This window comes from Pyxicephalus adspersus, chromosome 6 (assembly GCF_032062135.1).
Source record: "Pyxicephalus adspersus chromosome 6, UCB_Pads_2.0, whole genome shotgun sequence".
NCBI classification, from domain to species: domain Eukaryota; kingdom Metazoa; phylum Chordata; class Amphibia; order Anura; family Pyxicephalidae; genus Pyxicephalus; species Pyxicephalus adspersus.
Genome location: NC_092863.1, coordinates 99,794,679 through 99,822,152, shown reverse-complemented (window position 1 = coordinate 99,822,152; position 27,474 = coordinate 99,794,679). Strand labels below are relative to the sequence as shown.

The following is a 27,474-nucleotide window of genomic DNA, read 5'->3' as shown; positions in this document are numbered from 1 at the left end:
AATATTTCTTTGTATTGGACTCAATACAAATATTTTGTATTGAATCCAATACCAAAGTATTTGAATTTCCCTCCGATCTTCCTGCCTGCAGCGACTCATGTACCGACGTCACTGGGAAACCCCATAAATCTCGTCTTTGCACTTTGCGGCTGGAGATCGGAGGAGGACGTGTCCCCAGGAGGCCGGGGGACAGCGATGGAACAAGGTAACTGGGTTTTTTTTAGTTGACAGCTACCCCGAGTGTGACTTGGCAATACAGATTTTTGCAAGTAAAATCCACCCTGAGTCACACTCGCGAATACTGCTAGAGGGGTTAAGGGCGAAACACATCGGCACAAAATTTGTTTTTTCTCATACATTACCAAGGATGTTATGTCCAGCTAATAGGTCATAAGTAGTGTTGAGCGAACCTGAACTGTAAAGTTCGCGTCCGTACCAAACTTTACAATTTTGGGTACCCGAACCCGAACTTTGAGCCGAAGTTCAGCCGAACCCGAACTTCCAGGTGTTCGCTCATCCCTAGTCATAAATTACCCCCGTGCCTTTAGACACAGCTGGGTTAATCTCATTCTCAATAATTTGTGCTGTATGCAAATTACTTGTATTTTTGTGATATTTCCATTCCTGAAATTAAGGAATATTATTGTATAGCATACCCAATATATTGCCACAACAAATACCCTGGCTTTCTTTCTTTCATTTTTGTTCCATGAATACAATTTTATCTTTATATATAGAAGTTGTGTACCCTTTTATGTAAAGATGTTAAGTTTATGTCTGCTTTAAGAACCAGTGGAGCAATTGGAGCTGGCAATGTGCCAACCATGGGGAGCAGCCCAGGTAAGATCCTACTTTTGTACTTTTCTCTTTGGTGGCCTATATCTCCTACCCTTCTCTGTTACAGCACTACAGCCCCCATCAGTCTCTTGGAGGATGTCTGTTTTCCTTGTGCAGTTCCATCTTCAACCACCAACATCCTTACATGATCCAGCAATGATGTAGAGCAGTGGTCGCCAATCTTTTTGGACCCACAGACCACAAAATTTACCGTGCATGTGCGGGCAGCCGATTGTGATTTAAAGGAGAAGAAACGCTCCCTTTAGTGACGTCATGATGTAAGAACCCGCCACTCACCTGCGATAGAGATCTGTACAAAGGACATGGTCCGCAGCTCTGGTGGGTGCATCCACCCAGCTGGGTCCCGCTCCTGGCGCACCGACCAGAGCCGCGGACCACCAAAATTTTATTGCAGATGGGACCACTGGTTGGCGACCGCTGATGTAGAGAGCGTAGGGTGGAAGCATAGCACTCAGAAGGACATGAAGACATCCGAAACTCTCAAAAGTGATGAATTGCTGAAAAGTCTGACAAAGGCTGAAATACGGCCACCAGAAAGGTGAGCATAACAGATTTTTTTATTCCATTGTATCCACCTTTAGGATAAAAAAAAAAAATCACACCTTTAATTCCGCAGATCCCTCAATCACGCTGGACATGTCTGTCCTGGAATCTTCCGGGGGCCGCCATGTTCTTCCTTGTTCTGGCTATATCACCCAATCTCACACTGCGCAGGCACGGGATCAGGGGGTAGCCTGCTGCAAAGGGGGAAAAAAAGGCAGATTGAACTGCGCATGCGTGAGATCGACATTTCTTTCCCCTCTGCGCCATCCGGGATGCGTGGCGTAGATACCCCAGAAGGCTCTGTGCACCCATTCTGTCTTTACCGTCGTGGCTATAAAGACAGAAGGAGAAGGCCTCCACCCTTTTTGTCTGACCTTTTATGTAAAGTAAAAATTTTGGTGATAGGTCCGCTTAAAACTATGAATAGGAACAAGCTATTTATAAGAAAAGAAATGAACTGCAAGAACCCAAAACACACTTTGTATTTGACATTTATGTCTTTATTTTATTTCATTCTTAGTCCAATAGAACACACATACAAGTCCCCTCTGAACACAGTGACAGTAGAGGATTACCCTGATCACAGTCTGCATTGTATGGCTTACATCAATATAGGCTCATCTCAGAATTAGGAATACAACACTAGTCTCAGGCTATACAGTGAGAATTAAGGGGACATCAGGTACAGGTGACTTGTGTCACCGATTTACATTGTACCAGGTGACAAGACTAGAAATGTTAGCTGTGATTTATGACCTTGTAATTCTTCTTGTGCAGTTACCTGTGTGTTTTTGTTGTTATGCTTTCTGAATTCATCAACATTTTTTTCTGTCTCCTTTTAGGGTGGCCATACACCGGTCGTAGGTGCACGAACAGGTAAACGTTGATCCCCCCTTGATATTGATTTATCTGGCTTTATTGCACTTATGGAACAGTCTGATTGAGTGCTGCTCCACCTCTCCACCTATTCGTTCCAACAGGTAATGAAAACTAATACAAGCCAATGGGAACCCTCCCTGCTGGTTACAATACCAACTGGCAGAGTGGAAAGGAAAAAAGTAACAAAACAGACAATGTAAAGCATATACCATTAAGTACACCGTATTATCATATGAACTAAATCCAATAATGTTTACAAACCAATATATAACACTAGGAGTATTTTACCAAATTATTCAAAAATAACAAAAACTTTTCATACAAATCAGGTATCCAATTTTATTTCTAAAAATAAATCGGTGTATGGCCACCCTTAGAAGAACCCACCCTTGCAGATCTCTCATCTGTTACTCTCTTGACAGCCACCCTCATGGTTCAGTTGTCATAATCCTATTTTGTAAATGGCTGCTTCAGCTGCCTATAGGCAAACCAGCACCAAAAAAGGATTGCACAAGGAAATGGTTTTCATGAGAATACTCACATTAGTTTCAAGAGACAACCTTTATGTAGTACAGGTCACTGTGCTAATAATTTGATCATGTACTTGCTGCACTCTGAATATGACAGCGACTGAAACATCCCGGGATGGAGGGTAGGGTTGCATGAGCACCACTTTACGTGCATATGTGCGGTTCTTTTATGGCTTAGCGGAGTTCATTTTTCACCAACTTTTAACACAGTTACATAAACACACACTTTCTTTAAATCTGATCTTTTCTAGATACACATTTTAAATAAATATTTAAATAAAAGGTAGACCTCTCTATCTGTTCAGTAAGTTTTGTGATTTACATATCCTTCCGCACTGCTTGGAAAAGTTAATATTATTATTATTATTATTATTATTATTATTATTATTATTATTAAAAAGGATTTATATAGCCCCAACACATTAAGCAGCACTGTTCATTAAATAGGGGTTGCAAATGACAGACGAACACAGACAGTGACACAGGAGGAGAGGACCCTGCCCCGAAGAGCTTACAATCTAGTATACCATTACTCGCTACTGCAACTTAATATGTCTGCACTTCAAACTATGAATGGGAACAAGCACATTGCTGGCTGTGTGGCACAGGCGTAAAAATTACAAGACTGATTGAACACCTTTAAAAAACCCTTGCCAGGTAAAACCTGGATGCATTTCAAGTCTGTATTTTGCTGTGTGGCTTTAGTTACACATTCTGACTCTGAAAATTAATGGAGAGTATTGACAGCTATGTAAATGCTACAACTTTCTTTTGGAAATCTAACTGGATATATGTAGGTGGTCCATAAGCATTGGTGGTTTTTTGTTATGCAGCTGAAATTACAGCTTAAAAAAATGATATAATAAACAATCAGGACCGTTTGCATAACAATCAGATATGTTTTTGATATCTGAGAAGTGACACATACACAGTAGTAACATATGTAATGCATGTGACAGTAAAGCAGCTTGGACATACTATGTAGACTGCACGAGACTCGGACAGATGTACAGCTATGTAATTGGTCTAGCTGACCATGGCCCTGAAGTGGCGGCTCCAAATATACAGAATTCCAGATCCCCGCATATCCTGCCAGTCTAAGTCTACGTACACACATCACATGATTTTCATACGATATTCGCCCCAGGGCTGATATCGGATTAGAATCTGGTGTGTGTACAGTGTTTGTCGTTCATGGATCTATCCTGGCGGATCCACAAACACCAAACAATCGTAAGAGAGCGCAGCAGGGTGCTGCTCCATCATTCTCCCCCCTATCCTCTCCATAAAGCAGAACGCCGCTGTATGTACAGCTCTCGTTCATGCATCGTTCAGTCTTTTGTAGTTGGAAAAGATCATGAAAGATCCTTTCCAACCACAATTATTGCACCTGTGTACACGCCTAAAAATTGGGACTCTGGAAAAGGTGGAGGGGGTGCCCTACCCTATCTCTGAATCATATTAACTAATAACTGCTTCCCGACTGTGTGGCTAGATCTCACAAACTGCTATACAACTGTAATTCAATGGTCAGTGAAGGCATTCACACTGGACTGAGGATTGGCAGTTTAAATTAGTTTAAGCCAAGGCTTTGCCAGGATCTGCAGCTTGGCTTTTCCATCTCTGAGATCACTGAGCAGACTACATAGCAGCTGAGTGATACAGCTTAGTCTAGGTCCCCCAAGAAATAGCACACTGTTGGGATCATTATTCTGTTATCTCTACTTTTCCTGGGAAATACTAAGTGGAAAATGAAAAGTGCCATGCACTGTTGTAAAATCTTATTGGCTTGGATCTTGCCCTTTCCTGTTCTGCAGGAACTGATCTCAAGACACATTGGGTACATAAAGTGAATGTAAGAGCATGTTCCTAATAACAATTGGTCAAGTTTTAATTGCTGTCTTTGTGAAAGAATATGGGTTTGTTCATACCAGCTTACCAGCCAAGTTGCTGCCCCATTCACTGAGCTGGTTCTTAATGCAAAAGTACTTGAACTTTTTCCACAGGTGGCAGCAAAGTTACTGAATCACTCACCCTATTCATTCCCAATGGGTGACTGCAAGTGAGATGCTACATATCAGTATTGTAACCTCACTTCCTGTCTGAACTAACCCTTTTCCCTCTCTATTGGTCATGGTGACCATTACCACTAACATACAGAATAGGAGAAATTAAAAAATTTAGAGTTTTTGAGCAACAGGTGAGGTGAATCTTTTATCGAGACCACCTGAAATCTGTGACATCCCAGCTAAAACTTCTTACTCCTCTTGTTGCATCTCCAGGATGGGAAGTGTAGGACATTTTCCCCAGCAGGCAGCAAAAACTCCCCCTTACTCTATCTGAATTAATTCCACAAAATACAGTTCAATACAGCAAAACACATTTTGGTTGGGTTTGCTGCATCGCAGAAATGTGAACTACCACGAATGAAAGCAATGACATGAGCATGAGTTGACACAATGGCCTTGATTTTTTAAAGCTTTCCAAGGCTGGAGAGGATACACTTTCATCAGTAAGGCTGGGTGATCCAGCACACCTGGAATGGATTTCCTAAAAGTAATTTGTTAGCAAATCTTTTCAATTCTTGAGCAGATCCATTTCAGGTTTGCTGGATTACCCAGCTTCAGGATGAAAGTGTATCTTCTCCAGTCTTGGAAGGCTTTAAAAAATCAGGGTCAGTAAATTAGGTGATGACTTTTTATGTGTGATTGCAGCTCGAGTGTCTTCCTAAACTTTGGTGATCTGGAACAAGATTAGAAGGAACTGTAAACTTCGGCTTCCTTGCCTGTTTGTTTTGGGGCTGTGACTTGTAAAGATTGTTAATGAGATGCAAAAAATGTTTTTGTATGCAAATAGCACTGACTTGAAAATAGACCAATCAATCTATGAAGCTCCAGTGATTGGCTCAATTACAGATCAGTGCTATTTACATACAAAAGTCAATTTTTTTCATCTCAATAAGCATCTTTAGTGACTTGTGTGATTGCACAGCTCCTTGTCGGTGGGCCAATCCCTCAGTATTCATAAAGAGCTGCAAATTAGTTTCTTCACTATCATACACCATAATGTCATTCTGGACCTGGACAGTTGTTTCAGCCTATTTGCATTGCACAGCTTTAGTAAAACACCATTTCAGAGTCTGTGATGCTGTCATGCATGTATTAGTAAATGGCATTGTTTTTTTTTATATTCCAAAAAATTACATTAACATTTTATATTTTTTCTCACCACTAGTCTGACAGAATTGAAAAGGTTTTTTTGCCTGAATGGACTCACTCCCTCATCTCCAATAGAACCAGAACCAAAGAAACAATAATGTTTAAATACAAAAATAAACCTCTGGCAATATAGTCTGCTAAAGAAAAATACAGTCCATACAAAAAAGAGCAATTACAGAAACAAAGCTTGGCTTTAGTTTGTGAAGTAAGACACAGTGCTTCTTGAAAGATCCCCCTTGTTACACCATATATAGCATGAGTAAAGCCCAGTCACTGTGTGCAAAGTGCAGTAAGCCTGAACAGCCAATCGGATTTCAGTCCCAACAAGGCCCAGCCTACGCAGATCTTTAGTCACATAATGCTGAAAAATCACCAATTAACTTCTGATTACTGCAGCTATTTCTGTGGTCAACTGGATGCATTTTATCCTCATAGACATTATTAGCTTATTACCTAAGTTTGGGGTCTGCCCAGTGAAGTTTAATCTGTTTATATTTTCCCTCACTTACAACCTCATCAAAATGCATCAAAATATTTTCCTTTATATTTTGAGACCTAGTGAAATACCTAGTGGGTATTTCTAAAAAAAAACATGATAGCACCAAGTCTTGACATACCAATGAAGAAAATATGCAGATACCAAAATTCCTTTACCAATTGCTCTGAATAATTTGTGTCATTGACCTGGAGGGCAAGAAGTTTTGAATTTGCTCTGATTTACCTAATATATACTTGTACCATTCAATGAAGATTTAAAATCAATGGGATCAGCATGAGACCAAGACAAAAAAGTCTCTCTTGATCCTCAGGGGCAGGGTTTAGCACTACAAGAGGGTTGGGTTTAAAACCAACTCTTGCAAAAGACTCCTCATTCAGTCCAGTCCCAAAGATCCAAGTGACTCCACAGGGAAACTTGATCTGAAGATTAACATGTACTTGTAGGCACCAAAGGCTCATTGCAATTTAATATTGTTGTGAACTTTTTTAGGCTCATAACAAACATGTGGAAATGTTTCAACGTTTCTCTGTCTTATCCCTGTAGGGCACAAATGATATGCAAATAGTAACCAAAAACTATGATTACCAGCTTTGGCCCACCCCTGCACTTCCCAGCTGGTCTTTGATTGGAAAACTTTCTAAGCAATAAGGAGACACCTCAAGCAACAGGGGCTAGACCAGAGCCAGTCACTAATTTGAAAACTATTTTGGCGGGTTTCTATATTGCAATTTAAAGAGTAGTTCACTAGTTCACTCAATGGCTCTGATTTTTTTAAAGCTCTCCAAGGCTGGAGAGGATACACTTCCACCAGTGAAGGTGGGTGATCGCTCACAACTTTATCTTTGTACCCCTATTGGTTTCTTTGATGCACTAAAGGAAACTAGAAATGAGCCAGCTGTACAAAGAAAATAGCAAATTCATATGTTTATTGCACTCACAGGTTTATATTAACCCCAAACACAACCAAAATGTTGTGCCAGTGGGGTTTTCTAAATTACCAATACAATACCCCAATACACAGATTTACTATCTGCACGTAATGAAATGGCAGAGATGTGATTTCCACCATTTAGGGCTTTTTTCCTTGCTGATAATTGTAGCAAAATTTCACCCCATGCAGGACGGCCAAGGAAATAGCTTGTAAATCATTTCAAAAGCATATTTTGTTTTGGTAAGTTCAAAGCATCACTACGGGGCAATAAGCCAGAGTTGTCTATGGCCAGGGAGGGGAGGGGAATGGTGGATTTGCACTTTCAATTTGTTACCTGGGCACCCAATGCCAATTTTGTGCACTTGCTCAGCATGCAGTTTAAAAAGTGACTGTAGTTAGTATTGCAATGCTTTTTTTCTGATGGATTGTTCACGTTGTTGACATGCTTGGTGTATCATATTTCCCTTTACTGTATTATGGTCTATAAATACTCCCTTTGATGGCATATAGAATATGGCTGTTCCCATGTACATATACAATTACACACAACAAGGTTTTAACACATTAACACACATGATAAGAATATTTACAGTAATGATCAGATCACGTGTATCTAAAAAAAAACGTAAAACATATTAAAGTTTTCTTTAAGTGCAAGTCTTGGTACTTGCACCATTTTTACAACATATTTTAGCGGTTTTCTCATGCATTTTGAAAACACATGGAAAAGAGCATGTGTTATTGTGGTCAAATTGCAGCATGCGTTATTAAAAACACCCTGCATTGATGCATAGTTGTGTCCTGTGGTTTCCATCTGGAGGGAGCCTAACTTAAAGGGTCAGTCCACCCTGAGTGATATTTTAGCTATGGTGGCATGAGACAGCTTTTAGCTTCTTATAGGTCCTAGAAAAGTGGTGGTTATTTAACAAAGTATAGGAAGCCTCAGCTATGGCACCTTACTATGACCACACATCCTTGGATGACCAGCAGACAGTCAGTATATAATGCTACAGAAGACTGTCAGAGGCTGTGGACATCATTCAGAAGATGGTCAAGGACTGTAGATATGGTGACTAGAGATATGCTGCAGTAGAGTGTCAAAGACAGGGCACTTGTTACTGAGACTGCTAGGGATCACCACCATAACAGACCTTTTATATGTCACTGATTAAACTCCCAGTGCTGACTATTGGGGTATGAGGGCCAACAAGCACTAAGGGCCACCGACTGGGCACCAAGGTCTTGGAAACTCCAAAAATGTGATTCGGTGTCATCAAACCCAACTCTACTACTAAAAGTTTTGAATGTTCTTAACCCTTCTCTTGGATTCTCTGTAAGAGCGGTCACCAACCAGAAGAAAATTTTGGTGGTCCATGGCTCTGGTGCGCTCCTACGCCAGACCCCAATGGGAGGGTGCACTGGCCAGGGCCGCAGACCATGTCTTCCATACAGATTGTAGGCTCAGGGTCTCTGGACACAACCTGCCCACTCTACCCTCTCAAGCAGGGACAGGTTCTGGCATTATGACCTCACTCCAGGGGAAGCTTCTTCCCCTTTGAGTGAAAACGGCTCCCCACTCATGGGCAGTCCAGAGCCCGTGCATTTAGTGGCCTGAAAAGGTTGGTGACCACTGCTCTGTGAAAAAATATCCCGCAGAGATGTTGGAAGTTCCTCATAATGGCCACATCAAGTGTATAGAGATCACACAAGTTTCAAAAAGATATAACAAACCATCAGGAGGTTAAGTCCCCGGAATTCACCAAACATTGAATTATCAGTTTTAGATGAACTGACCCTTTAACCCAAGAAACAGCACAGACATATAAAAGCCCTGCACCAACCATTTCCATTTGGAAAACCTTTGTAAATTCCAAATTAAACATAATGAACAGAATGCCGTGCAGCTTCTTGGCTACAAACAAGGTGTGTGATAAACAAGAGAGATACATAGCCAAACTTTTGTGGACACCTTTCCAAATTTTTGAGTTTAAGTGTTTCTATTGAAAGGCAATGTTAATGCTACAACATACAATGGTGTACAGACTGATTGTGCAGTTTGGGTAAGGCCATTCCAGCATAATGGTGCACTAAGCCAACTACATAAAGACATGGTTTTGGTTTGGAGGAACATGAGTGGCCTGTACAGGACCCTGACCTCAACCCTACTGAACACCTTTGGTTTAGAAAGGAACAACAATTGCGAGCCGGGTCGTCTGACCCAACAACAGTATCCTAATTACCCAAATTTTCTTGACTGAGCGGGTACAAATACCCACAGAAACACTTCAAAATTTCATAAAAAACCTTCTCAGAAGAGTGAAGGATCTTATAGCTGCAGATGGGAATACGGGGCTAGATTAATAGTTATAGTTTTGGAATGGGGTGTTTAACAAACTCATGATCAGTTGTCCAAAAACTTTTTGCTATAGAGTGTATAAAAATCTATTTGTCATTTCACTTTTCCTTATTCCATCAAATTTACTAAAAATGCAGAAAATCCAAAAGTTGGATGACAAACATAAAATGGTGGTTTTGGAATTGTACTTCATTGTTGTCCTTCTCATTCCTATCCTGACATGGTATCTTAAAAGCTCTTATGGCAGATGCTGGTACATACAGTGTGTGCTATGTTGTATTATGTGCTTTGTCGTTTTGTAGCTGTCCAACCAGTGCTGATGACGATGCGTTATTTTCTGTTTGGCTTTCCCAATATTTTTTAACACCAAAGCAAGTCTTAGGTAGCAGCCCTGGCGAGTGCCAGACCGCCTGGAGGCCTTATCCTATAATGTTTGCTCAAATCAATTATTGCATAATTTCACATCCACAAGCTGCACATCCATGGCATGTGTGGAGTACATCCTTCTAGCTGCACATGCCCGTGTGTACGCGCAGGATGCCCTTACTGTGCATATGGATGAAGTTAAAGATTTCTGAAGGCATGGCATGGAAGCCTGGTCGAGGCTTCACGTTGTCATAATAGTGGTGAGTAATAAAGACCCCTGATGGGTTCATAGGGAAACCCCAAAATCCTTAGAGGTGGACCTCGTCACACAGCTCCATAGCAGCGGTCACCAGAATCAGGCCACTGCTGATGCGTTTCGCACGCACGCCTTGGATGAGCCAGAAACGGGAGACGTTGATGAGATACTGGGGGTGGAAATAGTAGACCGACTGCTGGGACTCAAAATCATCCAGGACATACTTGACTCGGATGGACACATCCGTGTTACGGGTGTTGTAAAAGGCAGGGAGGAGGAGGGAGGCATTTTCATAACCCTGTAGCACATCGTAGAAAGGTTTTCTCCATTTTTCAAGCTTCTGAAACCTGGAACACAAAAAGTCAGTCCTAATGAGCTTTGCTCATTCATGATAATGTCAGCGTCTGCTGATAACATGTTATAGCCACAAGGCCAAGCTTCTTCTCGGGGGCGAATGAAACCTCCCAATGTGACAATGCTGGGGTCTAAGGGGACAATCAGAAACTTGATTTTACATGAATGGATAACTGAAAGTAATATTTATACAGTTTAAAATACAACATAATTGAGTTTTTTTTTTTTTTGAAAGATTGGAAAATCCATATAATGGAAAAGATGAACTGGTCAAGCAAAATCAGGGTCAGTCAAGTCACACCAAGGGGGTTCACAGATACAGAAATACTTCTTGGATTCTGAAATTAGTTTTAGAAATGCAGTATGTCACATATTTCTATCCACTTATGTAACCTCTAAAGTTACACAGCACAGTGGGGGCATTTTTTTCATATTTTACACAGTATGAAGTTTTTGACATTAAATCTCCACACCCTCAAGTAATGGTTTTATACATGTAGTGAAAATGTCTGACCTCTCTGTTATAATGCTTGGATTGATTGTCACCACATCTGTCTTCATACCGACATCTGCCACATATTTTTCAGAGATGGGGGGTAAATTGCACCTTAAATTATGAAAATAAAAAAACAATGTTAATGAGAAAGTAAAGTGTAATTTCAGGCTATTGATAATCGGAGTAGTCATTTAGTATTCAGTGGACATGTTTTTCACATAGGTGATTATATTATTTGAACAGAAATTATATATAAATATATAGATAAATAAATATATATATATATATATTGGACATTAGCTGCTACAGCAAACTTAAAGGTTAAGCAGGCTCACAGGCTTGCTTTGTAAGAAGACGCAGTAAGACTCAACTGATTTGTAGAATTGAAAAGCAGGAAGCAAAGTTTGTGTAATTGCTAAATGTGGTTGCCCCTTGAGTGTGTGTATATATATGGGTGGCCACTGTTGGATGCCCAGACTGCAGTCAACGGTAGTAAAAAATGTCCCAGGGTCGGTGGGAATTAAAATAAAATACCTTAGTGTTGGTGGTTGGTTAGAAATAGAAATTGAACAATGCTCTGGCATTGGTTGTCAAATAGGGATGGGTTAGTGCCCAATGGTTGCATTCAGGGAAGGCTAGTGCTCTACAATTGCATATTGGCTACTACAGCAAGACATGATTAGCCTTTACACTCAACCTCTTTGCCCAACAGTTAAGCTGTTAAACTGACGTCTGGCCTAAAGGCTTGCATTGTGAGAAGACATAGTAAGATCCAACTTATGTGTAGCACAGAAAAGCAGGAAACATAGTCTTGATGTGTAATGAGCACATATGGCTGCCCCTTGTACACATATAATTGCATATTATAAACAAAACCAACAATTTATATCACTGGCACAAAGGTGAAATTTTGTTATTTTTTTTACATAACATTGACTTCTTTTATATCTAAAAAACATTGAAAAGTATAAATACTTCAGTAAAAGTGCAACGAAAGTACTATACAAAAGTTGGAACAGCAAAGTTAGTAGTGTTAATGAAGTAAGACTGGTCTTAGGGTCTTCAAAAATGACAAAGTTTGCAGTCTTAGAGACTGTTGGGGCGGCCAGACTGCAGTCAGGGGTAGTAAAAAATGTCCCAGGGTCAAGGGGGATTAAAATAAAATGTCCCAATGTTGGTGGTTGGTTAGAAGTAGAAGTTAAACGATGCTCTGGCATTGGTTGTCAAATAAGGAAGGGATAGTGCCCAATGGTTGGAGTCAGTGGGAGGAATAGTGCTCTACTATTGGTGCAATTGGAGGAATTGTACCCAATCATTGATGTCACCGGGAGAAATATTGCCCCATGGATGGTGTAATTTGGAATGATAAAGACCTTTTGTTGATGCCAGTGGGAGAAATACTGTCATATCCTTGTAGTCAATGTCAGTCTCCCCCACCCCAAGCATTAGTGTTGTATGTCACTTCCCTTTGTGTTGGATTCATATCTGGTGCCTCTGGTCTGCCAGATTACATTACAACAGAAACCATGCAGGCACCATTGAACAGGACGTCACACCACACTAAGGTGCCTGCTAAAGTACATTGTGCCTGATTTATTAAAGCTCTGGAGAGGATACACTTTCATCAGTGAAGCTGAGTGATCCAGCAAACCTGGAATGGATCTGGTCCAGGATTGAAAACGTTTGCTAACAAATAGCCAATGACTTTTAGGAAATCCGTTCCAGGTTTGCTGGATCACCCGGCTTATCTGATGAAAGTGTATCCTCTCCAGCCCTAGAGAGCTTTAATAAATCAGGCCCAATAATGGGAGATGAAATGCTCTATTTTCTAGCACCCTGCACCCGGTGTCACTTCGAATGCTGCAACACTGACATGCAAACAGAAGGTTCTACATTAAGTAGGCGTTGGTTTGTGAACCACTGAACTACAACCAATTACATTCTAGAAGCCAGATAAAGATTAAAAATTGTTAATATAATTTTTTTTATTGTTACCTGAAGACAAAATCTGCGTTGTCTATTTCTTTTCCACATCTGCTTTTTTTCAATATTCCTCCGTTGCCCACCACAGCACACTTCTTAAACTGGGAGCGAGAATAAGGCATTTCCTGTGGGATAAAAGCGTCAATGGATTAAGGTAACACAGAAAAATATTTCTGTTCAGTGTAGATCATAAGAGATCAATGTTCTAAAACAAATACATAATACAAAGGAGTAAAGAGTACTAGTATTGTTACAACATAATAAGACATGGAATGTTCAAAGTTAGATAGTTGTGAACTTCTAATTTCTGTTCGAGCTTAATTATGCGCAAAGCCAGCTTCTAGAAGACATGGTTGGACTATTTTGAAGTGGAGGATGATTTGACCACAACCCTACTAAACATCTTTGGGTTCTGGATTGCTAATTTCAAGCCAGGTCTTCTCATCCAAAATCAGTACCTAACCTCACAAATGTTCTTTTAGCTTAATGAGCACAATTCCCCAAACTAACACACCAAAATCTACTGAAAACCCACCCAAAAGTATGGAGGCTGTTACCGCGTAAAAGGGGTCAATTTAAATGCTTATGGTTCTGGAACAGAATGGCCAGGAGTTAAGCTTTTGGCTATATAATGTATGTTATGCTACCAAAAATTTCAGTTCCTGCGATTTACGTTTACAAGCATTATTATTTGTTCCTGGCAAACACAACAAATCATGGTCCTATCTGTTCCATGCCACAGCAACTTTCTTAGCACATACTAAAATATCAGTGTTGCAAAATGCCGTCGATGGACGAAGAACAATCGTAATGCAAGTGAGGGGAGAGAGAACAGCGGGGTTCCACTCCTTTGTTCTCCCCCTCCCCTGTAAGTACATCACGTACAGTCCTTCGTGAAAGATCCCTTCCAATGACAATTATTGCACGTGTTTACGTAGCCTAAGGCACTGTAGATCAACCAACCCCTCTACCATTGAGGAATGATGGGTCAAAAACAGATTAGGTACATCTTATGGAAGAATTGATAAAATATGAATTAAAATATGATACCATTTATTACATTTGGGCTTGCTGGATAGACCTTAAAGGATCTGATGTCTTGTATGTTACTTAATGAGCCTGAACAGTTCCTGCATAGTTTTCTACTTTTACAGCCTAGATTGTGATGTATATAACTGTACTGCATCTGTGTATATGTACTTGATATTTAATACTAGTTGCAAAACATATGCCTCCCTTCCCTACTCTCCCAATGTGTACTGTACAGAGACAACAATTAGGCCTTGACAGAGATTCTGATCCTTTTTAATGTTTTCCAAGACAAACAAATGCTTTCCAGAAGTTCTTCTTTAGTTGGTCAATGAAAACAGAGACAGAAAAAAAAAAGAGACAGATAACATACAGAGAATAAACATTACATTGCAGTCTGACACTGAAGATATTCTTAAATACCTTGGGGAATATATTGAAGATTTCAGGGCTAATTTGGAATATACCACTGGTGTCAACTTCATATCGGAGTTTTGTCCCAAGTGGTGTGTTCTTCTGGGTGGTGAAAAGGAAAGACGGTGCATTGCAACATCTGGAAAGTGCATTTCTAGAGCAAAGAGCAGAACAAGTGCATGTTACATCTCTCAAAATACAAAATTGCAGTAAGTGTTACATGTCCTTATATTTCAAGCACATAAATGGTCATTGTATTAAATTCACAATTGAATCCTTTGCACAGTGAAAGGATGGTGCTTGTGTTGGTTTTTCCCATAAATGTACTAGAAATCTCATTATAATACAGTAATCAATTTTCTTATTTTGTTCAAGTTTTCTTTTTTTTTTTTTGTTTTTATTAGGTGATCTTGTCAGTGGCATCCTACCTGTCTCAGGTCAGCCTGCACCCTACCTGTCCCCTATCCCAGAACAATGATTACCTGATTAGGGGTAAGGTGGGATTTCAGGGTATATATTGTTTACAGAAAAAGATATAATAAAGACATATATATATATATATGTGTGTGTGTGTGTGTGTGTGTGTGTGTGTATGTGTTTTCAGTGCAGCTCATGGGAAGTGACAAGGTGCATTTCTGGCAGCATCATCATCTATTTTTCTGAAGTTGCTAAAAAAAGGTTCCTAGCTGAAAAAAGAAAACTAATACAGACAACACATTTGAGGACCAAAAAGCTGCATATGCGCCTCATATCATAATGCATATCAATATGCATTTTGCACTTCAATTCCTGAGCCCCCTTTTGCAAAACCTATGCACCTAACCTTGAACAAGAAGGCCCACAATGATTCATGGTGGCACTGTTAGTGTTATACATGCTGTACGTCTGTCCTTTTTTTATGTCCACAGGCAAGTGACTGACCCCCTACATAAACTGAGATTTTCCAAGTAATCCTGATGGCTGGACCATACCAAACTTACTTGAAACTATTGGCTTCAGTCACGTTCATCTCCCATTTGCAGATCTGAAGGCTCTTCCATCTTTCAAACAGCTCTGTCTCTTTCACCCTGCGGTAAGCAGAACATCCATATAGTGTCAGCAAAGCAAGAAGATATCCTATGATAATTTTAGTAAGGACTGCTGTCAAAATGGCAGCATTCTTTGCCACCTCATGCAATTTGTCCAATGGTGTTGTCAAACCACACTGGAAAAGTGTCCCTGCAAATGTAATTACCAAAACTATGCTGTCTGTGACAGCACACAATGTCTTCATCAAGAGTTCTATGCACCTCTGATAAACAAAGATCAGTCTGTTACTGTAAAAGTGACAGCGGAGATTTGCTGGCCACACAGACTTTACCTATACCCAAAATATTACTTTTGCATGGCTTGTCCCTTTAAGACCTCCTAGGGGTGTTTTTTTAGATTGTCCTGCATAATCCTCAGTTTTTGTTTCAAATGCAGACTGTTAAAAATAGGGGCATTTTTTATTTAATTATACATTGTTGAGCTTTCAAAAGGAACAGAGATGAGTCAGCACCGTTATTAAGTGCTTTAAGTGGCAGCCAAACTGCGATAATCTTGGCACAGCTGTTTCAAAACGTTCCTGGTTACGCTGTGTGGTAAAAAAAGAATATAAGAATAATGGAGTGACGTTTTTTCCCACAATGTTCTGGGGCCTTTGCTTGTCGGATGAAAGAACCGCAAATAAATGGATACAGGGTGAGCAGAGCAATCAGAAAATAATAAGGTCATGTTAAAAGGAGCAAATACTGTTTTTTCTATATAAATTTTAATGTGCTAAGATAAAAATTTGGTAATTTGTTTCAGTATTTTATTAGTTCTTTATTTCAATGGGATAACTTGAGCGTCTGGTATATCTGTGAACAGTCACATTACAAAATGCAAGGTGTCTATCCTTTGGACCCCTAAATAAAAATAGCTTATCCTAGAGATACTGAAAAACTTTAGGATAAGCAAAGATTGTCTAAATACAAGAGGCATCTGTATTCTTACTTGAACCTTAATGTCCTATGTGTGTTTCTTCCACATCCATGCAAATATCCAATATGGCTTTTTTTGCCTTGTTGGGTGTAATACAGCCCTGGATCCTTTCACTACTCATTCACCTGGAAGTGTTCCCCTTTATCTCCTCCAGCAGCCACAGCATTTCTTGCTGAGTAGACCGGTCACCCCAGTCAGCTTGTTGTGGACCAGGTGATAGGACTCCCCAATTTCCCCAAAGGTTCTGCAGATACCTTCCCCCTGCACTGTTAAGGGTGGAAGAAGATCTTAAAGGCAGGCGATAATGTGAATGCACTGGCATTGGATAAATATGTTCTCCTAACAGATGAGAACCATACCAGTGATCTCCCCAGCTCCTTTTAGCTGGGTGAACCACCCGGCACTGTTCAGTAACCACCCGGCTGTTTTTGGGTGGTTACTGATAAGTTGGGTCATAATACAGGGGCTTCAACCCTCCTACAATTTCTTGACACCCAGCTTTTTGGGTCATACACTGCATACCTAAAAAAAAAAAAGATTAGAATTTTATTTTCCTTACCCTTTTCTTCCTTTTTGTTGGGTTTGATGTCACCCTTCTTTAGAGAGGATTCCTTTGGAACTCCAAGCAGACCAGATTCTATGAGGAGACACTCCAGTCCATTGCTACAGCTTTTAGGATTTTAGCGTTCCACAGGAATCTTCCCAAAAGGATGACGAGATCATTCTTACCTATTTTACTATGTTATTTACTTTTAAACTTTCCATTTTTTGGGTTTTTTATTAAGCTAAATACTTTATTATATACTTACAAAGCAAACCCCATGTCAAAAAACAAAAAAATGTCAAAAAATGTCAAAAAAACAAATGTAGAGTAAACAGGAAAGTCTGCACCATGGCCAACTCACATGGAGAGAACCTTCACATTCATGATGTCTTGTCTCAGCTCCAGGCACTTTGTAGAATTGAAATCTAAAGGACCTTCATAGAACTCAAAGTACCTGAAAGACAACAAGAGTAAATGTTACTCAATGTATTTTACCAGCGATGTAAATGATAAAGGAAACAAAGTCTAAAAAATAATCGGTTATCCATGTTCAGTGTTTTTTAATGAAGGTTATTTGATTACATGGAGGAGATTATTCCAGAAACATACATACACTTATCCAATAGAGCAAACCCATAAACATAAACAATAATGATATAAATAAAGAAATTAGGTTTTACATTCTAGACACAAGCAGGGGAACTTAAAGGCATGCTAGTGAACCGCTGCCTTGGGTAAGACGCTACATGTAGCATCTACCCACCGCAGCCCAATAGAGAATCAATCAAGATGGCAGTGAGCGGTTCAGTACTGCTCACTGTGACTTGCTGTTAAAAGTTTACTAATCTTTTTGGTTTAATGAAAAGCCAGTTCTGCAAGCATTCTGATGAGTCAAATGCATGCTCTCCCTTCCAGCTGCTGTGGTTCCTCCTGCTGTCTCGTGCAGTCATCACTTTTATTTGCATTGTGGTTGCATCACCAACCAAAACCCAATGCAATATGCAATATGGTTTGCATTACTGAAACATATTAGAGTAAATCAGTTTTCAGGGGAATGCTTGGAACCTCCCTATGGAACCTTTTTCAAATTTCAAATTCAGCTTTTATAAATGGTGTCAGTCTGTGCAATATTTTGTGTTCCTGAGCTTCCAGTCCAGAATGGGCTCAGAGAATTTCTGCTGACGTGGAGGAGCTGTCTGGTCTCAGCTTCCATTCATAATAACCTTCTTCCGGAGTTATATATGTGTCTGCAGGCTCACATGTCACGCATCTTCCAGCAGACAGAAATGATCCGTGTTACTTTTAGGGATGAGCTGACATTGATAGGTCGGATACTATTATTCAGCAGCTCTCAGCTATGTAAATTATTTCCTGTTGATTCAGGGCTGCTTGTCCTGTTCTCAAAGTAAATGAAAAATCAGCTGTGTTTGTACTGGCTGAACTCTACTACTGCTACTTAAAGGGTTAGTCGGCTCAAAACTAATATTTCAGTGTTTGGTAGGTGCTGGAGGGGTAAACCATCTGATGGTTTGTAAGGTCTCTTCACTTCTTGTGTCCATTACGAAGGGTACTACCATTCCTATACTGGTGGTTTCCAGATATGCACACTTGCTGAGCTCATTATTAGGGGTTTCCAACGTCTCTGCACTGGGTTTCCAGGTATGTACACCTGTTGTGCCCATTACAAGGGGTTCCCCCTATCCTTGGACTCCTTGGATCCTTGGAGTTCCTAGGCCTGTACACCAACACACCACATTCACCAGCCCTCCACTGAGTTTCCAGGTTTGTGCACCTGCTGTGCCTATTATGAGGGTCTCCTACCTTCCCTATGTTGAGTTTCTTGGTCTATACACCTGTATTGCTCTCTATGAAAGGTCCCCCCATTCCTTTGCTGAGTTCCCAGGTCTATACATATGCATACATTGCGACATAGCAGCGACTTCTTAACCCCAAGGCGCCAGACACGGATCCAGGCGCAGAGTTTGGAAGAAATTACTTGGGCAAGTACTCCATATCTCTTTCAGGTCAGGGAGTGGAGGTGGCTAGGAGACACCTTGTGAATGATAAAAAAAAGGGAGCTTTTCACAATACTGGGAAGTTGGAGCCCGAGGCTTGGTGGGAGAAGGAAGGAAGGAAGAAAGGAAGGAAGAGAAGCAAATAAAGAAGGAAGAGATGGAAAAAAAGAAGGAAGAAAATTAGGAGAAGGAAAATAAGTAGGAAGAGAAGGAAAAGAAGAAGGAAACAAGGAAGCGAGCGAGAGAATAAGGAAGGAAGAGAAAGTAATAGAATAAAGTGAAGAGGGAAGGAACAGAAGGGAGAAAGGAAAAGAAAGAGAGAGAAGAAAAGGAGGAATGAAGGTTATTTTTGATCATCATGTGTAGCTGTCCTTGGGCACTTGGTGTGTAATCTGTAAAAATTACAAGGTGAAATTAAAAGAAGAAAACCTGGAGCCATTTAGCCACCTCATCTTAAGGACTGGTAAACTTTAATATATATTGTAGCATAGTGAGAGGTGTAAGGCTGATTTAGAAGGTTTTTCTCATTTCACCTGGAAAAGGAATTAAAGGGACTGGACGAAGCTGTAAGTCATTGTGGTGCTGCAGATTTGCAGCTTCTCTGGGATCCAGGCGCGGAGTGTCTTGGAGGAAGAAAATAAGAGAAGGAAAATAAGTAGGAAGAGAAGGAAAATAAGTAGGAAGAGAAGGAAAAGAAGAAGGAAACAAGGAAGCGAGTGAGAGAGAGAGGGAAGAAGGAAGAGAAAGAGATAGAATAAAGTGAAGAGGGAAGGAACAGAAAAAAGGACTAACGGAAAAGAAAGAGAGAGAAGGAAAGGAGGAAGGAAGAGATAGAGAATGAAAAAAGGAAGAAAGAGCAGGAGGGGAGGAAGGAAAAGAAAGAGAGAAGAAAGAAAGGAAGAAAGCGAGAGAAGGATGGGAGGAAGGAAGGAAGAGAACGTGAGAGAAGGAAGGAATAAAGAAAGATAACTTGAGAGAAGGAAGGAGGGGGGAAGAGAAAGTGAGAGAATGAAGAGAGGAAGAAAGAGAAAAAGGGAGAAGGGAGGAAGGAAGAAAGAGAGAGAAGAAAGGGAGGGAGGGAGGAAGGAAACTAGCTGAAACTTTTTATTTTGCTGATGGGTTGTGAGGACATTGATCCCCTTTGAGTTAAACCATTTATTTTGTTTTCTGTTTATGTAGTTGAAGTGAATCAAAGTGGGCAGAGTGGTCTGAAATTCGAATTGAAGTCAGCACTACCTTTATGCATGGAGTGTATTTTTTTTTTGGGGGGGGGGGGTTGTTTGTGGAATGTGTTATCTGTTGTTTGGGGAATGTTAACTGGGAAGAGCAATACAAACAATTGCAACAACCACACACCGATATCTATGTATCAATCCACTTTAACATTAGCTGATCACATAACACTCCCTTCCCTGTCTGTCTCTGGTTGCTGTGATTATTTGTATTGCCCTCTGCCCTGTATTGCAATGTGCTCATTGGCATGTCAGGCACCCAGAGCTGTATGCGAAAAAAGGTTGGAACAGTGTTGAGGTTTAAATGCTGTCCTTGTTAACTTTTGTATGGCCACATGAGGGTCATTCTTGACTTTTCTTCATCATTTAATGTGATCCCTAACAATAGGCTTCTCCTATTCACTCTTTTTTGGTCTGTTAAATATGCCATAAAGAGCGTTTTGTTATATCTGTTCAAAAAATGCTGGATGACCTTGCAAGAATTTCAGCGGATTTCTAAGGCTAGGTACACATGTTCAGTGGTTCTCGTCCAACAATCGGCTCAGGGCCGATATCGGACGGGAATCTTGCATGTATACAGTGCTCGGCGTCCGTCCTCCGAATGACCGACCTGGCGGATCCAAGGACGATGGACGACGAACATAATAGAAGTGTAGAGGAGAGAGCACAGCCGGGTGCCGCTCTGTGGTTATCTTCCTCCCCTCTCTTGGAGCAGAACAGAGCTGTATGTAGAGCACTCGTTCATGCATCGTGCAGTTGTTTGTCGTTGGAAAGGATATTGAAAGATGTGTATGTAAAGGTGTGTACGCAGCCTAACTTTTAGTAGTAAGCTGACATAGCTTTAATAAAATCTTTAACAGTGTTATCACCTGTCTGTTTTCATTCTGTGGGCAGCCTGGTGGCTAAGTAGTTAGCAGTCTGGTCTTTGCTGGGCTGGGTCTCAGGTTTGAATCTCATCGAGGACACTATCTGCATGGAGTTTGCAGGTTCTCCCCATGTCTGCATGGGTTTACTCCGGGTACTCCGGTTTCCTCCCACATTCTAAATACATGCAATTAGGTTAATTGGCTTCCCCCCAAAATTGACCATAGACTGTAATAATAGACATATGACTATGGTAGGGACATTAGATTGTGAGCCCTTTTGAGGGACAGCTAGTGACATGACTTGTACAGCGCTGTGTAATATGTTGTTGCTATATAAATACTGTGTAATAATATTATTAATATTAAATTCTGGGAACTTAAAGACATCTGCAAGCTATGGTATGAAGATAAAGACACGGGAAAGGTTATTGCCAATCCTATCATGTATTTAAATTACATACCAGGGTGGTAATGCTGTCCTCCATAGACACAATACATGACTAAAGCAGGTCAAATTCAGGTCAGGGCAAGGTGAGCTGCAGGTCATATGAACCTGTCAATACACCTGAATGATCTCAGAAGCATCTCTAACTGATGCCATCACCACAAGCTTAAAGTCAGTTGGCAAAGGCAGTGAAGGCACTCCAGGACACCAAGAAGCATAACACTGCATTATGGTTATCTGGAAAAATTGATGCATGCTTATTTTAAGCTGCATTGTGGCATGTGGTCTGTCTTACCAATAGCTACGGTGTATATAAGCCCTTAGGATACTTTATGCATCAGATTTATTAGCTTGTTACCATTAGATAGGGGCAATGGGGGTGATATACTAAAGGAATATTGGTTGTTCACCCTGCATGCTATTAGATTAGTCAATGTGGTAAACATTCAACTTTGCTTGCACATGATCAGATGGTTGTTATTACCGGTAGCAGAACTTTAATCCTTATTCTGTCTCTATAATGCTTAACATTAGAGTTATCATTTACCTGAATTTGTTACAGTTTGGAAAATTTTGAATTTTGCCACTTAAATAAACAGCATTGAAGATAGAATGAAAGTTTTTTAAAGGCTTTAAAAAATCCTTAAGGTTATTAAAACCTAAAACTTTTTTTGCTATAACTACTTATTAATTTATATATTTTACAGAAAAAAAGAAAAATTAAACAGTGATAGAAAAGAAGTTAACATAAAAAAATGTATATAAATAAGAAAGTGCAAATAATCAAATCTGCAAGGAAACTTTATCAAAGCAGCCCAAGGAGTGAAATTGAGTTCAATACTGAACGGGGCATTTTACCAAGTGACCCATGCTTGCACTGCTTATCATACCAGCATTTACAGCCCAGGGGGACAGTGATCAATGGCACATAACTAGCACTGAAAGGTTATGTAGTAATCTGCTCCCATCAGCTGTGCACAGCAGATAGGGTTTCAAAGATGCAGGAAGTACAAATAAAACCTGACTCCGATCACTTAACCTCCTACTCACAGCATTCAGCACCCCCGTGTTCACAGAAGAAGCTGAGGTACTAGATTTAGGTTAAAGGATAAATGCACTTACACATAAAAGTTCAGGTATCTGTTTGCCCACCAAGTGCAATAACAAATAAATTGGACTTCCTACCTAGGATGTCTAGGTATGGAGATATGGCCCTTGCACCAAGTGTCCCACCATGCCATGCTGGTGGTGATGCCATCTCCTGGCTCCCCTTTTAGGGTTGCCACCTGGCCAGTATTTTGTGGGCATGGCTGGTAAAAATAGGACTTCTTGCTAAATGTCCAAGATATGTCCTTTCTATCCCCAGAAACCACCAAACTTCTAGTACATGCTTTCACATTCTCACCTTTTCATCAATTTGTCTGGCATCTCACTAACAAGGCTCTCACTTCTACCCACCACTCCTCATCTCTTACTCCTCTCTGTAAATCCCTACCCTGCCTTCCAATTCATCTCAGGATCAAATCCCTCTACAGGTCCTGTCCCACCTTCATTGCCAACATCATCCATACCTAACTGCCCTCTCTTTTTTTTATACATTCTGCCTCTTTGCACTTACCTGGTGTCCTACGCTATCCAGACTCTGCTTCTTCAGTGACCTACTAATGACTTCCTCACTCATAACCTCATCACACACACGGATACAAGACTTTTCTAGAGCTGCCCCGACTCTCTGGAATGGTCTTCCTCATCCTATTCGGCTTGCTCCTACTTTCTGCTCATTTAAAAGAGCACTCAAAACCCATTTTTTCAAACTTGCCTACCCATCTTCTTCTGTCTTTTGAAACCATCACTACTTCCCACCACTAGATATCTCCCATCCTATTGTATGTGAAATTCCCCCACCTACTAGATTGTAAGCTCTTCGGGGCAGGGCCCTCTCCTCCCGTATCACTGTCTGTATTACTCTGTCATTTGCAACCCCTATTTAATGTACAGCGCTGCGTAATATGTTAGCACTATATAAATCCTGTTTAATAATATTAATAATAATACCAAAGCTCTCAATAGTTCAGCAAAACTGATGGCAATTTACAAACGCTCATATCCTACACTCTTCATTCTCCAACCTTGGACCAGAGAGACAACATGCTTGTCATCTTTGGGTTTTTGAGGCAGTTTTGTGATGTCCAAGAGACCAGAGGGGAAGACATGCCTAGTTATGGTAGAGGTTGACTTTTTTGGAGAATTACAGCTTAGTGTCCTATTCAGCTTGCTCCTACTTTCTGCTCATTTAAAAGAGCGCTCAAAACCCATTTTTTTCAAACTTGCCTACCCATCTTCTTCTTCTATCTTTTGAAAGCCTCACTACTTCCCACCACTCCTTATCCCCCTCCTATTATGTGATACTTCCCCCACCTAGATTGTAAGCTCTTCAGGTCAGGGTCCTCTCCTCCTGTGTCACTGTCTGTATTAGTCTATCACTTGCAACCCCTATTTAATGCACAGCGCTGCGTAATATGTTGGCGCTATATAAATCCTGTTTATTAATAATAATAATAGTGTGTGGTGCAAAAGTTGGTGGAGGTTGATTATTTTTGGAGGTAGATTATTTTGTGTGTTGTATACATATGTCAGATGTCTCAGCAGGGAGAGGACAATATGGAATGTATAATTCTCTAGGGGACCATCAAAAGAGACTAATGAATTTTAAAATGCCAATTATAAGGACATGAACCCCAGGGGTTTTTGTAGCACAGCCTTCCTCAACCTTTTTACCCCTGAGGAACCCTTGAAATGTTCAGGTCTCTGGGAACCCCTTCTAAATCCGTTTTTTGGGGATCAATGGGAAATAAAGCATCCTAAATTGTTGGCCAGTGGAAACAATGTGGGGCTACAATCACATCTTATAGACAACTTAAAACATCATTGGAGTCATGTGGTGGGCACTGCCAATTGGCGTGAGCCCGGGAATTAGGCAGGTCATCAAATGTTGGTTCATTCAGGCCATAGTTCGAGGAACCCCTCGGAGGAATTATTGGGTTCCACACAACCCTGGTTGGGAATGGTTGCTGTAAATCAGGGGTGTCAAACTCAAATACACAGAGGGCCAAAATTAAAAACTGGAAAAGTCGCGGGCCAACTTTGAAATTTATTTATGGTAACCTTTTTGCAAATGCTAACAATAATAATACCAATATTCTTCTATGAAAATCCAACCATTCAAGTCCATGCCTTGGAGTAGCAAGGAAAAGTACAGCTGAGGGGGAGTGCTGGAAATCTTATGAGTGGCCCACCGCTGAAACTCCCTCTTCATTAAAATATCGCCGCTACTGAAATGCCTGGCATTATTTGCGTCTATCAAACAGTCCAATGCGGGGCCACACATAGGCAGAGAGCCCACTGGTTTATAGACGCGAGTGATGCCAGGAATTGTAGTAGCAGCGCTATTTCAATGCAGTGGTGGCCCAGCTGCAGTTCATATTTAGGAGTCCTTTAGGGGCCAAAAAAAAAGAAGTTAGGGGCCAGATTTGGCCCCGGGCCAGAGTTTGCCACCCCTGCTGTAGAGCAATGAAGCGCTACAACTGCAACAATGGCATTCACTAACAATCAGGGGTGGCCAATTGTGGCTTAGATCTCATTGCCCGAACTGGATAGCACATTCCAACAAAAGGAATCACGGTAAACTAAAATCTAATAGAAATCTTTATTTTTTGTGCCAAACAATGCATCCAAACACAAAACACTCATCAGCTATTCCTATCATTTATTTATTGGTTTGGGCATTTTTTTTTACGAATGCAACGGAGCAGACAACAGCATGTGAGCAGTGGCTGCAGATTAGAGGTAGCCCCACTTCTGCTGAGAATGCCCGGGGTACCAGCAAAGGTAGAACAGCTCGGTTGAGCGCAGGCGAGCAGAAAGAGACGTAGCTGATCTGTCAGGGGATTATATAATTCTGGGGCTCAGCGTTCAGCTGCGGCCGCATTTCCAGCACAGTGAACTCGCAGCCAGATTCCAGAACCTGCGGCATGACTGCCAGATGATCTTGTCACGGTTGGGACGATCTGCTTAATGACCCCTGTGTGTACTTCCCTACATTTTCCAATCTCCCCCTCCTTCCCCAATCCACATTACGCAGAGCCCGTGTGAAGCTACCTCGGCCGTGTGCTTTATTTCCCCTCCCAGCCTACACTGATCTTGTCTCATGCAATTACTTACACAGCAACTACAAATTCTGCCATGCATTATAAAGAAATAATATGGAACATAAATATGCGCTAATTCAACTAGCAAAAGCAGTGTTCAAAAAACAACTCATAGTAACTCATAGTGACCTGAACTAAGTTTACTCAAAGTGTACCTGTCCTTTGCTTAGATGGATCTCCGGGTTTTTCTCCATTTCTGGCCAATTATTTGTATGGAGTCCATGTTAGCTATTTGTAGCCTTTTGGATATTTGTTCTGCACTGGAAGGGGAATTTTCTCCAATGGTTCACCAGCAGCTTTCCAATAACTATAACACTGGGCTGCCTTGGCAGGCTTATGGAGAACAAATTTGTGCACATTTCATTTACTATAGAATGCTAAGTAGCAACAAAGCGACATTAAAAAAAAAAAACATGTAACCCACGTAAAAGCTATTGTAGCTCCTGGTATGTCATCTTATAATAAAGTGTATCTGGACCCAAGTGAAACAAATTTAAATAATCTCTTAGATTGTAAGCTGTTCGGGGCAGGGTCCTCTCCTCCTCCTGTGTCACTGTGTATCTGTCTGTCATTTGCAACCCCTATTTGATGTACAGCGCTGTATAATATGTTGGTGCTATATAAGTCCTGTTTAATATTTTATTATTAATAATAATAATAATATTATATAATGGTATTGTGTTGCCTGATGATACAGTTAGTAAACGCTTTCTGTCCTAGGATGACAACACTTTATAAATGGCCATACAGTTTTTTTATGAGATTTTAAACAGTTTTAAATCCGTTTTATACCAAGATTTGTGGCAGAGAGGAGTTAGAATAGGGACAAGACCATTCAAATGACCCCCAAACACCCAAAAATGCCCCAAAATATCCATTCATGGCATTAGAGAAAAGGCTTTGGGGTGGACTGGTGAATTGTAATGAATGAGAATTTCATACATGGTTGTTAAACGCTCATTTCAAACACTGAGAGAATAGTCTGTGTAGACTACATACACACGTCAGATGATTCTCGTCCAATAATCGCCTCAGGGTTGGTATTGGACGTGAATCTGGCATATGTACATGACTTGTCCAACGCCATTCATGGATCTGTCTTGGCGGATCCACGAACGGTCATAATGCAAGTGAAGAGAGCACAGCGGGGTTTCGCTCCATCCTTCTCCCCTCTCCATAGAGCATAACTGTGCTGTATGTACAGAGCTCGTTCATGCACCATTCAGTCTTTTGTCATTAGAAAGGATTATGAAAGATCCTTTCACACAGCAAATATTGAACGTGTGTACGTAGCCTTGGCTTTATGTGCTGTAGTTTATCTATGGCCTAACAATGTTATCACACAATAAGGAATTTAGAACTATAGAACACTTCACCCTTTTCATCCCCATAACATAAGGGAATGGGATTTGTAATAAAATCATACAGCCGGGAATAATGTAAAAGTG

The 27,474-nt window shown here is 40.6% G+C and overlaps 1 protein-coding gene across 1 annotated transcript in view; it reads right to left on the bottom strand.

Moving 5' to 3' along the window:
- Positions 1-2,046: 2,046 nt before the first annotated feature.
- Positions 2,047-27,474, bottom strand: part of ST8SIA5 (ST8 alpha-N-acetyl-neuraminide alpha-2,8-sialyltransferase 5) — a 54,194-nt gene continuing 28,766 nt past the window's right edge. Inside the window, exons 3-8 of the mRNA XM_072413497.1 lie at positions 17,622-17,714; positions 15,693-15,779; positions 14,722-14,866; positions 13,282-13,394; positions 11,305-11,397; positions 2,047-10,783 (exon numbers count right to left, since the gene is read on the bottom strand). Coding sequence (XP_072269598.1) covers positions 10,489-10,783; positions 11,305-11,397; positions 13,282-13,394; positions 14,722-14,866; positions 15,693-15,779; positions 17,622-17,714 — 826 coding nt within the window. The 3' untranslated portion in view covers positions 2,047-10,488. The remainder of the gene's footprint in view (positions 10,784-11,304; positions 11,398-13,281; positions 13,395-14,721; positions 14,867-15,692; positions 15,780-17,621; positions 17,715-27,474) is intronic.